At 42.6% G+C, this 14,797-nt stretch overlaps 1 protein-coding gene across 6 annotated transcripts in view; it reads left to right on the top strand.

Moving 5' to 3' along the window:
* Positions 1-14,797, top strand: part of IWS1 (interacts with SUPT6H, CTD assembly factor 1) — a 30,370-nt gene that overhangs the window by 3,841 nt on the left and 11,732 nt on the right. For 2 of the 6 annotated variants that reach the window (XM_038416627.2, XM_038416628.2), the window contains exons 3-6: positions 8,987-9,995; positions 11,610-11,805; positions 12,819-12,876; positions 13,489-13,589. In XM_038416627.2, the coding sequence (XP_038272555.1) occupies positions 8,987-9,995; positions 11,610-11,805; positions 12,819-12,876; positions 13,489-13,589 (1,364 nt within the window). Of the gene's footprint in view, positions 1-4,364; positions 4,393-8,986; positions 9,996-11,609; positions 11,806-12,818; positions 12,877-13,488; positions 13,590-14,797 lie in introns of all 6 variants that reach the window. The other 4 variants (XM_043492764.1, XM_043492765.1, XM_043492766.1 and 1 more) reach the window with 4 other exon arrangements.

A 14,797-nucleotide genomic window follows, 5' to 3' on the forward strand; every position in this document is an offset into this window, starting at 1 on the left:
CTTAAACCAGACCCTTAGAGTAGTCTTGTAAAATTTACTTGCCTAGACAGCCAGGGGTTGTAATTTTTTGGCAAGTGAGTAGGATAATAATTTTCTTATCGTGATAAAATAATAGATTCCGTGCTTGAGCTAGTAAAGTTTACTCCTGAGAGAATTCTGCACCAAAAAAAAAAAAATCTGAACACCATATTTTAAAATTCTGCAAAATTCTGCATATTTTATTTGTCAATAAATAAATGTGGAGGCTCTAGCATGGCAGTGGGGAGCACAGGTCACTGGCTGCACAGAGGTGGGAGAGCACCTTGCAGCCCCTCCCCTCCCTGGGATATGGACTTGGCAGTGAGGCTGCATCCAACCCTGACACAGTGCAAGGGCTGGGCCTACCCCTGGAGCCCTGCCCCTCCACGCCAGTTGCACCAAGACAGTAAGCGAGAGGGACAGTCTTACACACACGCCCAGCCCTGGCTCCTGATCAAGGTGTGCGGTAAGCAGGCTCAGCCCAACAGGCTCCAAGTATGGAGGCACTTAGTGTGAGGGGATCCAGGTGTGGAGCGAGAGAGTTCTGTGCAGGGTAATATGGGTGCAGGCAGCTTGGGGGGAGTTCTGGGTGCAGATGGAATGGGACTCTGCCGGAGATCCAGGTGAAGGTGGTTGGGGCTCAACGAGATGGTCTGGGTGTGGGGGAATGCATGGGGGTCCCGGTGCTGGGGGAGTGAGCTTTGTGGGGTGGAGGTCTGGGTGCGGGGGCCTTGTAAGGGTGATCCAGGTGGAGGTTCGAGGGGAGGGGCTCAGCAGGGGGTGGCCTGGGTGTAGGGATGGGGGATCCAGATGCAGGGAGGGTGGGGCTCAGTGGGGGAGTTCTGGATGCAGGCAGCTGAGGCTCGGCGGAGGGTCTGGATATGTGGGGGTTCTGGATTCACTGGGATTGGGCAGACAGGAGAGCAGTTCCCCATATAGTGACGACGACTCCTTCAGCTGAGGAGGGATGCGAGCAAAAAGCAAGGGGAGGGGGGCCAGAGCTTCCTGCAGCCGGGAAGGTTTCCAGGGGTGGGTGTGATCCTGCCCTAGCCGCTCCTTGCAGGGGAAGAGAAAGTCTTGTCCTATCCCAGCCCAGCTGGGACTAGCAGTTGAGCCTGGAGCAGGGTAGGGCATCTCCAGCATGTGTCCATCTGTCATGTGTGCCCCCCCTTCCCCCCGGCAGTGATTTACATTTCCACTGGCTGCTCCGGGTGCCCAAAACGATGTGCCTGCGCTGCTGGTGAGAGGCTTTTGACCACTCTTGTGGCTTCCCTGTCATTTTCTGCATGGGACATGAATTCTGCACACGTGCAGTGGCACAGCATTCCCCTAGGAGTAAAAGTTTCATGATAGTTTTGCAAGGATGCTTTAGAAATATCCTTACAGACATCAAAACTCATTAAGATAGCTGCAAATAATTTCAAATATATTTAAAATGATCAATGCTGTTTTTCAGGGATTTGTAGCTCAGCATAAAATTTTGCATGTTTATGCTGAAGTTTGTCAGTACAGGAGTAAATTTTCTTGGAAAAAAAATCCCAGAACAAACGCATCAACCCTCCTGGTCAATTAAATTACAGAAAGGGTGTGGGAAAAATACATCTTCACTATTTTGGGTGTGTTGTGATGTTTTTCTATGTGAAAAAGCTCATCCATGTGGGAAGAGAACAGGTGCCTCTCTTTTCCTCCTTGCAGTTCGTGGTATGGATAGTTCATCATGTAATCTGGAATCCATATTGGGAAAGGGGGTAGAGTCAGGCTGGCCCAGGAGTGGGATGGGGTAGACTCAATGTACTATGACTGGAGTTTTGGAGTGGGATGTGGAGGGGGAAGCACTGCCAGAACTGCTGCAGGGATACAGCGCTTTCATGCACCTCCCATAGAATCTACCAGATTAAAGAGCAAGTTTTCCCATGGGTTGCAGAGGATTTCCCCATCCCTTCCCCTCTCCCCATCACCTGACAGGACATTTATGAAGGAATCTCAACAAGGATTTCTTTGCTAAGTTTTCTCACCTTCCTGTGACTTCCATCATGAGATGGTATAATCTGGGCCTATGAAATTCTGTCTTTTCCTAATCAATGATGTGGAGAAGGCCCTATTCACGCTCATTGTGAAATGCCTTAATTACAATTTGGATATCTGCTTGTGTACAGTAACTTTCTTGTGTAAGTTGGTTCTGTGTTCCAGGTTGACACTACATGACATGGTTGTCTCTGGATGTATATTACACCTTACAAACTGTTTAAATTCTTAATGTGATATACTGTAACAAACTGAAAGCCTTCACTCTTTTATGTAGCTTAGCATGCAAGCCTATTTTGTTCTCGCAGAAGAGCTATTTGTGTACTATATTTTATTAAAACTCCAAATGTTGGAAAGAGAAAATAGAACGAAGTATTTTTTATTAACAACATGAAATATAATTTTTTTAATTTACTTAAATTCAAATTTTAAATTTAGAATGCCCTGTGTGGGAAAAAAAGTCAGTTCTTGCAGTAGAAGAAGCCAGATCAGAAATGGTTAGTAGAGGTGATTAGGGGTCTTCTGTGGGACTGGGGAAGCTTGAGGGGTGACCCTGTGTAGGAGCAATTTTCTTAGCATAAGTGAGATGATAGGCTCTCAGAGGGATGGCTTCAGGATGGAGATCAGGTAGTGTTTTAGGGAATGAATAGTTTCAGAATGTGACAGGAATTGCAAAACAAAAGAATTGCCAGTCTGATCAGGGAAGGTAACATTGGCGCCTTGGGTCCATTAGCATTTCATCTGATGTATGAGGGTTGAGTTAATCATTCAAACTCTTGTATATTCTTGTGGGGCATCGGTGTTACTTACTGCATTTATGGTCATATGAGATCTGGTTTAAATACACAAGCAATTGCTTTCAGACTGTCCTTTGCATTGACAGACAGAATTTTTTCACAGATCCACTGCTATTAAAAACATGAGAATACTAACATTAGGGAGCTATCATAACTATTAACTGACCTTGTTGTACATGTGCATGACAGTATGTAAGGGATATGTAGTATGTAAGGCAGTGGTCTCCAACCTTTTTACACCCAAGATCACTTTTGGAATGTAAGAGCAACCCAAGATCTACCCCGCACCTTCCCCAAGGCCCCACCCCTTCTCCAACCCCCACCCCGCTCATTCCATCCCCCCCTTTCTGTCGCTCACTGTCCCCCACCCTCACTCACTTTCACCAGGCTGGGGCAGGGGGTTGGAGTTCGGGAGGGGGTGCAGGCTCTGGGCTGAGACCAAGGGGTTCGCAATGTGGGAGGGGGCTCTGGGCTGAGCCTGGGGCAGGGAGTTGGGGTTCAGGAGGGGGTGCAGGATGTGGGCTCTAGGAGGGAGTTTGGATGCAGGAGGGGACTCTGGGCTGGGGCAGTGTTGGGCTGCAGGAGAGGGTATAGGGTGCTGGCTCTGGGTGGGGGGTCAGGGCTGGGTCAGAGTGTTGGGGTGCAGGATGCTGGCTCTGGGCTGGGGCAGAGTGTTGAGGTTCAGGAGGGGTCTTGGGGTGCTGGTTCTGGAAGGGGAGTCAGATGGGGCTGAGGGTGCAGGAGGTGATATGGGGTGCTGGCTCCAGGAGGGAGCTCAGGGATGGGGGTTGGGGTGCAGCATCCCTCCAGGCAGCACTTGCTTCTGGTTGGCGATGGGCGCAGCAAGGCTAAGGCAGACTGCCTGTCTACCTCGGCTCCACACTGTCCCGAAAGGGGCCAACGCGCCTCCGGGGGGAGGCAGGAAGTAGTGTGGCTCTGTGCACTGCTCCTCTCTGCAAGCACTCCCCCCACAGCTCTCCCAGCCAATGGGAGCTGCGGGGATGGTGCTTGCAGGCAGGAGCAGCACACAGAGGGAAACCCCTGCCCCGCAGGGCTGCACTGGCCGCTTCTGGCAGCGGCGTGGGGCAAGGGTAGGCAGGGAGTCTTCCTTAGAGGCATCCACACTGCACCGCCGGAGATCGCGATCGACAGGGAGATCCTTTAGGATCGACCGGTTGGTGACACAGATGTAAGGGGTAGGTACGCTCTGGCTTGTTTGGAGACTCCTCTGTATTTGAAAATGGATAAAATAATCAGTCCAGTTAATTTCAAACAAGACCCCTAACACTAGATTTTAAAGATATTTGGGTAATCTTAAACACAAATATATTTTAAAAAGTGTTAATTTTGCATGCCAAGTCTTAAGGTACAGTAATTTCCAGATTTCCTACAAGTCAAGATTAGAAATGTAGTTTAAATTAGAACACACTAGAACCGTCCCCAAAAGGAATGACTTTCAGTGATTCACCATATTCTCCTTTCTGAATTTGTTTTCTTATGTCCTCTTATTTTCTTCATCCATAGGAAAATGTGGGAAGAATGACATTCAAGGGTAATAAAACCTTTGAGAAAGCCTAATCAGATAAGTCTTTTTAATTACTATTTCGTCTCTAAATTAGAATTCAATTAGATTTTTTAAAAACTAACTTTTTAAATTTTTTTAAATTTTCAAATTTCTTTTCCAGGTTCTTAACTTAAAGAAAAGAGGGCTCTTGAGGATTTATTTATGTAGGTCTTAGGTTTGTGGGTCTCAGGTATATGGGGATTTTTTCTTTCTACAATTCTTTCCTGGCTTTCCTTCCCCCATTCCACTTTATCTATAAATGTTTTCTTTGATGTCCTTATCAGTTCTGTTTTAGCTAAATAGAATTAGATAACACACAATTTTAGTACAGTAATGCATATTAAATCAAATTTACAGTGTTGGTATGATTTAAGGGGCCAGATCCTGTGACTAGGCCCATATGAAGCCTTACTGACTACAATGGAGTCCTGTGGGTGTAAGGATCCATCTCTGCATATTCAGTTGCAGAATTGGGGTTCTAGGATTTTATGGAAAACATTTCCTTATTTACCTTGGATTTTTAAATCAAAATTAATTGCCTGATCACCATTTGATGATTATATAAACTTTGGTGTAGTAATTCATGGGATCATACAGGGTGGCTAACTTTTTAACTCTATGCATTGATCCAATACTTCATTTACTAATCTGTTAATATTTTACATAGAGGATTAAAACTGTAAATTTGATTTTTAATACATTTGTTACATTGTGCTGTACTAAAGTCTGCTGTTATTGAATTCTTTCAGCTAAAAAAAGATAATTAAGGACATCTCAAGTAAAAAGTTCATAGATAAAGAGAAGGAAGAAAGCAAAGGAATTGGAGCAAAAAATAGGGTCGGGGACAACTATCTGAGACCTACCTATCATTGACATTGTCTGATCTTTTCTTTGAACTAAGTATTTGGAAAAGAAAAATAGAAAACTTCTGATATTAAATGCACATGTGTTGCATAATTTCTTCTGAACAAATTTTTAGAGACGAACTAGTAAAATAACTGTCTCACAAGGCTTAGATCCCAAGCTTCTTTCTTGCTTCATTTTCTAGTTCATCATATTTAGTTATTTAACTAAAATATCTCTACAAAGTCACATTCTTAATGTTACACATATAAACTATGTACTCCAAGACAGACTTTCATAAACAGTTTTATTCATAAACGCTTTTCAGCCCATATAGTTACCTGTGTATTTTCTATTGTATTCTCTGAAACAGGTCTTTAGAGTGCCTATTATTTATTTGTAGGAAGGTAGGGCCCAGAGGCTTTAATCAGGATTGATTGAGGCCCCATGTTGCTGAGCACTCAACAAACAAAATTAAAGACAATTCCTGCACCAAACATCATATAGGCTAAATGGGATGTTAGCTCCTCTTCATTCTCAGAAATGACCTGATGCTTACTGTCAGTCTGTCACAGGCTTAGAGAGATATGTTGCATCCTATGGAAACAACATTAATGCTTCTGGAATTGCTATGATTTGCTATTGCAGTGTGATTTCTAAAATATGCTATTAATGTCTCTGCGTGATTGTTCTGCTTTGATTTCTTACCAACTAATATGAATACCAAGTTACCAAGATCTTTCTAGTGTATTCTGAAAGATAAACCAATAGCCCGCAGCTAACGCTATTGACCCAGGGATCGACTTGTTTTACTTTCTCATTACATATCCCCCAAAGAGTTTCCAGCCCTGGCAGATTGTAAGATAAAGGACTTAAACATTAATTTTTGTACTTCTGCTGCTGTTTCCCTTCCCAAAAAAATGTCATGCTACTGCTGGCATCATGAACAATTCCTGGTTTCATAATGTACAGTTCAATGAAATTAAATTAAAAAAAAAAAAAAAAAAAACACTTTAGGAGGGTGGGTGGGAAGGTACAAGGCTCTTCTACCAGAAGGTGACCAGAAGTTTCTCTAATCCTCCCCAACCTACAGCTCTGACCAGCATTCACTCTGTAGATTCCATCATGACATTCTTGATTACACCGCTGACAGCCACAGGTATTCTTGATCTTTCTCTTCCTCAGCTGCAGCTTTCTTCTTGATTGTAACTTCTTGTTCAATAATGTGTTGAGAGAAAGCATGCCAAGTGCAGCAATAATCTGTAGATGTACTTGATATGTTCCTAGTACATTACTTAAGAGATACCTTGCAGTGGAGGGGAAGAGAATCAATGTTATGATTAGCTAGTTCCAGAGGGAACCTGCAGTGACTTGTGGGAGGTGGTTAGTACTGTGGTCAAGCAGAACTACTCGTCCCGTGCTGCTGGAGGATTTTTTCTACCTTTATAATTAATTTTTTTTCCGAAAACTAATATATTCTCTAATTGTGGCACGTGAGATTCAGATGGCCTCCAATGTTACAGGGAGAGAGAACCAAAAAAAAGAGAAAATGTTAGTTTGCTTTTGTGGTGCTGCTGAGAAATTTTACATGAGTAACATTCAGTAACATTTTGAAGATATATTTGGTCACATGCATGCTTTGAGATCATGTAGTTCTATCTTGCTGCTTCCTTGTGTCTGCAGCTGTGGTGGAATTTAGCAGATATCATCTTTGGACTACTAGTTAGAGATAAATGCATCACTTGAAACCTGGGATCTAAGACTGAATGGTAAACAGCATTGCTTTTTTAGCTATCATGATTCTGGAGACAGTAGTTGCTAAAATCATGATCAAATTTCAAGTGTATGTACATGAGAGAATTTTAAGTAAAACTGGAAATTAACAGTGCTCTTCAGTTTAACTCATTAAATCTGAAATATTGTATGCCATTCTCAGTTGCGGGGAAAAATGCATATAGAAGAAATAGGTGAATAAGGAATGCAGCTTCCCAAGGGATTTAAACTTATAGCCAAGTGAAGATGTGGGGGAGATATTTCTATAAATATGTTCATGGTAAATAAACAAAAGAAAGAAGTTAGTAATTTTGCAAAGATGGTAGAACATGGAGCCTAAAGCTAAGGAAGAAAAAGTTTAGACTAGGCAAGAGGAAAAAAACTTAATGAGAAGTGGAGATATCCCACTTGAATCAGTGCTGTAGAAAGAACAACTGAATTATTTTTACTGTGCTATATTCTCTGTTTGGGAGGGTGATATGCTGAACTATTGAATTGAATAATATCTAGGGAATTGAAGTCTGAAAAGTCTCTCTGAAGGAGTGGATGATGATGGTGGGGTTTTTTTAATAGGAAAATTTAATATTCAGTTTTTATCCTGATGGGAAAATGGATTATATAAACTTCCTTTGTCCATCCAGGATAAATTAAAACATTATATTCAAAAGATTTTTTTTTAAAGATTGGGTATGTGACATTTTTCATTTATTTGTAACATACCTGATAGGATTTGTTTAAAAATGGCTTGTTTTACTTCTTAAGTTAAGTATCAGTAATGTCAGCTTTGCTCATCTTTGTTTTTTGCTAAGTGATCTCCTGGGTATCTGAGGAGACATATTGTTAGCTCACTGTTTCATTGAAAGAGCACAAGTGTTGAATCTTTTAAAAAGATGTCCTTTCCCCAAAATGTTCATTAGTCATTGAAATTAAACATGTTAATAAAAATAAACAGAAACCACTGTTAAAAGTTTGATTAAAAATCTCTTCTCTGTTGTTAAGCTTTCATCCTCTTGACATATCCATTCAGTGGGTCTCCAGTCATAATTTTCCAGAACAGACAATACCTGAATTTCTAATATAACACAGCAAGCAGGATTAAAAATAAAGTAAAATTCAGGCCTTCTTTATACAGTCTAGGGGCTCATTTATACTTACCAGGGGTTTGAAGTGTCGATGCATCGGTGGTCGATTTAGCACCTCTAGACATGCCAATTGGATTGTCAATCACTGTCCCGTTGACTCCTGTACTCCACCTGAACAAGAAGCGAAAAAGGGAGTCAACAGGAGAGCGTCTCCAGTCGACATCGCATAGTGTGGACCCCACAGTAAATAGATCTAAGTACGTTGACTTCAGCTATGCTATTCACATAGCTGAAGTTGCGTAACTTAGATCGATCTTCCCCTGTAGTGTAGATAAGCCCTAAAGAACAACACACAAACCCATTTTTCCCCCTTTGCAATATGTTATACTATAAAGAATAACAGTAACTGTACATGTTATTTTAGTATGGAATATATTCTATACAAACAACACAATCCCTTCTTTGGGAGTTTACAATCTTAAGGCCAAGATTTTCAAAGGTGATTAGTGATTTTGGATGGCTCAGTATTTGGGAGCTAACTAAAACACCTTACAAGCCTGATTTTCTGAAAGTGCTGTGTGTGCATCCTTTGACAATCAGGCCCCTTAAAGTGTCTCAGGCTTGGTATTCAAAGTCACTATTTTTGTAAATCTTGGCCTAAATAGATTATTGGACAGTAAAGTGGACAGAATTCTCATGGGGATCTTCTTTTAATGTTTTCATCACTTTGAATCATTTGGAGGAGGAGCGCTGTGATATAATAGTCTCTTTATTTCTGTGTTTAAAATATTTTCAGGTTGCCACACTTAAGCAAATGGGAAGTTATTCTTTGTGTTACTGTGCTTCTTAACTTACAGTTGTCTGGGATTGTTTTTCTTTTCCAGAATGAACAAAGTGATGGGGAAGATGATGGCCAAACTAGAGGCCATCACATGACAGACTCTGAAAATGAAGACACCCCAAGGCAAAAAGATAGTGATTCTGAAAATGAGGACCCTCCAAATCACAATGCCAGTGATTCAGAAAATGAAGGGGCTCATGGGGACAAAGACAGTGATTCTGATATTGAGGACCATCGAATTCATCATATAAGTGACTCTGAAAATGAGGATGCCTTAAATCACCACGCAAGTGACTCTGAAAATGAAGAACCTCAAAAAGTTCACAATAGCGATTCTGAAAATGAGGATCCCCATAAGACTCTGAATAGTGAGTCGGAAAATGAGGATCATCAAAAAGGTCATGCTAGTGACTCTGAAAATGAGGAACCCCCAAAACATGTAGCTAGTGACTCTGAAAATGAGGAGCCCTTAAAACATACAGCTACTGACTCTGAAAATGAGGAGCCCCCGAAGCATGCAGCCAGTGATTCCGAAAATGAGGAGCCCCCGAAGCATGCAGCCAGTGATTCCGAAAATGAGGAGCCCCCGAAGCATGCAGCCAGTGATTCCGAAAATGAGGAGCCCCCGAAACATGCAGCCAGTGATTCCGAAAATGAGGAGCCCCCGAAACATGCAGCCAGTGATTCCGAAAATGAGGAGCCTCTGAAACATGCAGCCAGCGACTCTGAAAATGAGGAGCCCCAAAAAGTTCATGCTAGTGACTCTGAGAACGAAGAGCCTCAGAAACATCCTGCAAGTGACTCTGAGATCGAAGATGTTCCCAGACGCAAACAAAAAATAGAGTCTGATGACCGTGACGGGAATGGGAAAGAGGCAATGCAGAATGACTCTCGGCATTCAGATAGTGAGCAGGCAGAAGGATTTCATGCATCTGACAGTGAGGAGGAAGGTCCTAAGAGACGGAAAATAACAGACAGCGATGAAGATGAGGACAAGGGAGTCAAGAGGAAAGCAGCAGTCTTTTCTGACAGTGAGGATGAGGAGAAAACACGTAAGGAAATACTTACTAACTTCCATCAGAACTATGAGAAACAATTGGGTAATGGATAACTAGCTCTTTCTCCAAGGATCAAATTTTGGTTTAAATAATAATTTAAACTAATAACTCATAAGTTGTGGCAGCATATCTTGGAGAGGAAAGGTATACGCTAAATGCTTCCAAACCGTTTGCTGGAAAAGTTCATTCTAGCATATTTTCTTTTCCCACCTCTTTATTAACTATACTTCATTGCTTGAGATCCCCAGATAAAATAGGTTTCAGAGTAGCAGCCGTGTTAGTCTGTATTCACAAAAAGAAAAGGAGTACTCGTGGCACCTTAGAGACTAACAAATTTATTTGAGCATAAGCTTTCATGAGTTACAGCTCACTTCATCGGATGCATCTGATGAAGTGAGCTATAGCTCACAAAAGCTTATGCTCAAATAAATTTGTTAGTCTCTAAGGTGCCACGAGTACTCCTTTTCTTTTTTCCAGATAAAATAGATGTTCAGCCTACTATTGTTAAGGGTAAACTTACTCAGATGTCTTTTGAATATTTATTTTCAGTGTCCATTTTTCACATAGGAATTCGATATAGCTAACTTCCTGGGGTTGACAGTGCCCTGTTTTCAGATTGGTCTCTCTGGAAACCCTGTTCTATGTAGGAGCAGTTGCTAGGTGGCAGCAACTCTTTTTCTTGATGTATGTAGCCTGCTAATCTATGAACCACTAAGCAGTATCCCAGCTAATAGTTTTTCATACACTTTCTTCAAGAATGATTCTACCCTGAAAAGTGGCTTTGTAAAAACGGCACCTTCTTACAGAATTTTTATTGTTGGTGTTACATGAGCGAGAGAGAATCTAACTTGACTTCTAGACTCCAAACTGAGTGTTCAAGACTTGCAGAAAGAAAATTTTTTCCTTGAAAATTAAGTAGCTTTCACATAGGGTTAAATGGGAGAGAATAAATATGAAACTCCACCAAGCAGTTTTTAGATAACTGTACTCAAAAGGAACGTTAGCTAAAAATTGTCCTGTTCTCTTAATTTTTATGTCTAATTTACAAGTAACGCAGGTTTACTGAAACTGTAAGAGATTAGAGAAAAGTTTTTGGGGTTTTTTTGCAATGTGTTCACTCCATGCACTTGACAGCACTTTGAATAAAGTCACTTTCACTGTTATCCTTGTATAGACAGTTTCCTCCTCTTTGTGTGGGTTTTTCACACAACGGGAAAGAGAAACAAAATTTTGAAAATAGGAAAATGATGATAAAACTACAAAAATTATCAGGAGGGCTCTAGGTTAAGTGTAGCATCTAAAATCACTTTATTTATTGAATTGGCTAGATTTCAAGATGACAACCTCCCTTTAGAGAAGACATGTAGGAGTGTATAAATACTTTTTAGTGAAGCTTATGTTTTAAAAATTAATATCAGTGATGACATGGGTAGGAATGCCACTATATTTGCACCAAAAAAAGAGTGCTGTCAAAGAAGAATTGGGAAATTTCCATTTCTCTCCCTTGTCTAGTAGTTTTTCTTGCCACAAGATAACTAGCTGGGAGGACCACTTGTCATTGAGCCAACTTAGTCACTATGTGTCCTGTAATATGTTCCTGTGTGTTAGAAGCTGCAAAGAAAGGACGCATCCTCTCAGATGTGGAAGACTCTGATAGCGATGCATCAGAGAAATCTGATAAAAGAAAGAAGAATGCTGTAGCATCAGATAGTGAGGAAGAGGAGGAGAGCAAGGACAGCGCTGAAAAGAAAAAAGAAGAGAAGGATCTTTTTGGAAGTGACAGTGAATCAGGAAATGAACAAGAGTAAGTAAGTTTCTTTCTAAATGTGAATTCCTATAGGGCAGAGGTGGGCAAACTACGGCCCGCAGGACCGTCCTGCCTGGCCCCTGAGCTCTGGGCCCCAGAGGCTAGCCCCCGGTCCCTCCCCTATTGTCCCCCCTCAGCCTCACCTCGCCCGCCACCGGCACAATGCTCTGGGCAATGGGGCTGCAGAGCCTGGCCTGACCCGGTGCTCTGTGCTGCGCGGCGCAGCTGTCTGTCCTGGTTCAGCGGCGCTGCCAGCCACTGGTGCTCCAGGCAGCGCAGTAAGGGAGCAGGGGGCGTTGGATAGAGGGCAGGGGAGTTTGGGGGGTGGTCAGGGGCGTGGATGGGGTCGGGGCAGTCAGAGGGTGGGGGTTGAATGGGGGCAGGAGCCCCAGGGGAGCAGTCAGGAAGGAGAAGGGGAGTTGGATGGGGGCAGTTAGGGGCAGGGGGCAGTTAGGGAGAAGGGGTGGTTGGATGGGGCAGGGATCCCGGGGGGGGTAGTCAGGAAGGAGGGGGGGTTGGATTGGGTGTTGGGGGGGCAGTTAGGGGCGAGGGGTCCGGGGGTGGTCAGGAGACCGACAGCAGGGGGGGTGGATAGGGCAGGGGTCTCCGGGGGGCCGTCAGGGAACGGGGGATTGGATGGGGCAGGGGGGCCGTCAGGGGGCGTGAAGCGGGGGGGGGTCGGATAGGGGGCCGGGGCTGGGCCATGCTTGGCTGTTTGGAGAGGCACAGCACACACATAATTTTGGAAACCCGATGCGGCCCTCAGGCCAAAAAGTTTGCCCACCCCTGGTATAGGTTAATGAACAGTGTGGTTTGCCTCAAATAAAAAGGGATGAGTCCCAATAACAGTATGAATGTCCACAGGAAGATCACATATATTTTTTTGTTTCTGATATTCCCACAATTACGTTAGTAATTGCCCAGTAAACATTGTTCTAGTCATTGTCATATTATTCTTGGGTTATCTGTTAGAAATGGAGAATATAAGTATATTACTATTACTTTTGCAGGAATCTGATTGCAGATATATTTGGTGAGTCTGGTGATGAAGAGGAGGAGGAATTTACAGTAAGTATGTAAACCCCTGGACAATGGATCTGGTTCAGTTTTATTATTATTAATTTATATTTTAGGAGCCTAGGAGCCCCAGTCATGGACCAGGACCCCATTGTGCTAGGTACTGTATAAATAGAACAAAAAGACAGTCCTTGCCCGAAGCAGTTTATAATCTTAAGTATAAGCCAAGAGTCATCAGGTGGATACAGATACACCAATGGGGGAGCACAAGGAAACAATGAGACAGCATTGACCAGCATTATAGCTAACCATTGTTTTAGAAGCTTGTCTGTATATTGTGTTAATCCAGAGCTGTTGTTCCACTTTAAATTCACACTTTACCTTATTCCAGAATAACTTTCATGTGTAGACAAGCCCTGAGTCTGTCTCAGCTTCATTGAGGCAATTCATGAATTAGATGGTCTTGTCAGCCCTTGCTGTTCGGAGAGTACTGTCTGTGTAAGAATCCTTGTTGTAGATGAGAAAAGTGTTGGCCTGGGTTTAGAGAATAGCATGAAGAAGAGAACAGTAAAAAGAGAGTGCATGTATTGTGTAAATTGAGAAGATGTGAGTAAATGTACAAAAATAACTCCCCACATTGACTTGCTCTGTCTTTACCACCAGGGTTTTAACCAGGAGGATTTGGAAGAAGAGAAAGCCGAGGCAGAGATGAAAGAGACAGCGGATGATTCAGACTCTGATGACAACATCAAAAGAGGGAAACAGTAAGTCCATGTGTAGACATGGCAAGGGGTTAATTTTATTTTCTTTCAGACAACTATATATCCCCCTTCCCATCATCCAGCACGTGATTTCATGTGACAGGGATCCTCAGAGGCTGAATGGGCTGCCTGCTGGCTTAGAAAGGCCAGGGACCACATTCAAGTAACATGTTTTGCCACTAGGCCACCAAATCAGCTCCTCTTCCTTTTCCCTTTCTAACCTGCTTTTGTCAGTGACTTCTGAGCCCATAGCAAACCACATGTGCTGTTCCTGAGGAGGATAATTCCCCATCAGAAGCTGAGTGAAACTGACATCTAATAAGTTCATTCTCAGTTTTTGATGGCCCACTGGTGAAGTTCTACATGTAGGAACATTGGAAGCATAGGTGTGATATTCTACTAGTGCAGGTGATGAGGTGTTGAAGGAGATACAATCAGTATGTTTCCTCTTCCTTCCTATGCGTTTGCATATTTCTCCTCTAGTAACAGAGCACCACATCTGTGTTGCAGCTGCTTCAGCATAGAGCCTTTCCCCTACAAGTACAGCAGAGTGAAATGGATCCTTGTCAGTTTCATACTGCTGCTATGGGCAGGTGAGCAAAATGGGATTTATTTCCTCACTATAAACCAGTGCATAGGATAAGGATCGACTACACACCTCTCTCCAATGTAGCCTTTCCACAATTCACAGGAATCCAGTTCTATACCATTTACATTAGTTCAGTCTGGGCATCTTCTGTTCAAAAGCGGCCAATATAGCTGTGTAGTGTCTTGGGAAGGCTGACAAAAATGTGTGGTGAGGGCTAGGTTAATATTCCTACTTTCACTTGTAATCTTAGCAGATTTGAACTCTGGACTTTGTATGTGTATGTTCTTTGGTTGTTTCAACAATCATAAGGTTCTTACTGTAGATTTTGTCGATGTTGGATCGCTTACCACTCACAATCTTTGTTTACCAATCCTGTGAGAAACCCTGCTAAATGTAACCTCACCAAGTTCACAAACCCGTAGAATACAGTACAATTTTTATAATAATTTCTTTCCTTGGGAGTTTGAGAGAGAAATATGCATAAGCTTAGTGGAAAACTGTATTTCAGAAGAACAAAGCTAGTCCAGTTTTGACAGATTTCTGTGAGACCATGGAAATCACTTAGGCTCTTTCTCTGCCAGTTTTTTAACACTATCTGATATGGATATTGTGTACCTCACAA

Source organism: Dermochelys coriacea, chromosome 9, assembly GCF_009764565.3.
Source record: "Dermochelys coriacea isolate rDerCor1 chromosome 9, rDerCor1.pri.v4, whole genome shotgun sequence".
In the NCBI taxonomy this organism is placed as follows: domain Eukaryota; kingdom Metazoa; phylum Chordata; order Testudines; family Dermochelyidae; genus Dermochelys; species Dermochelys coriacea.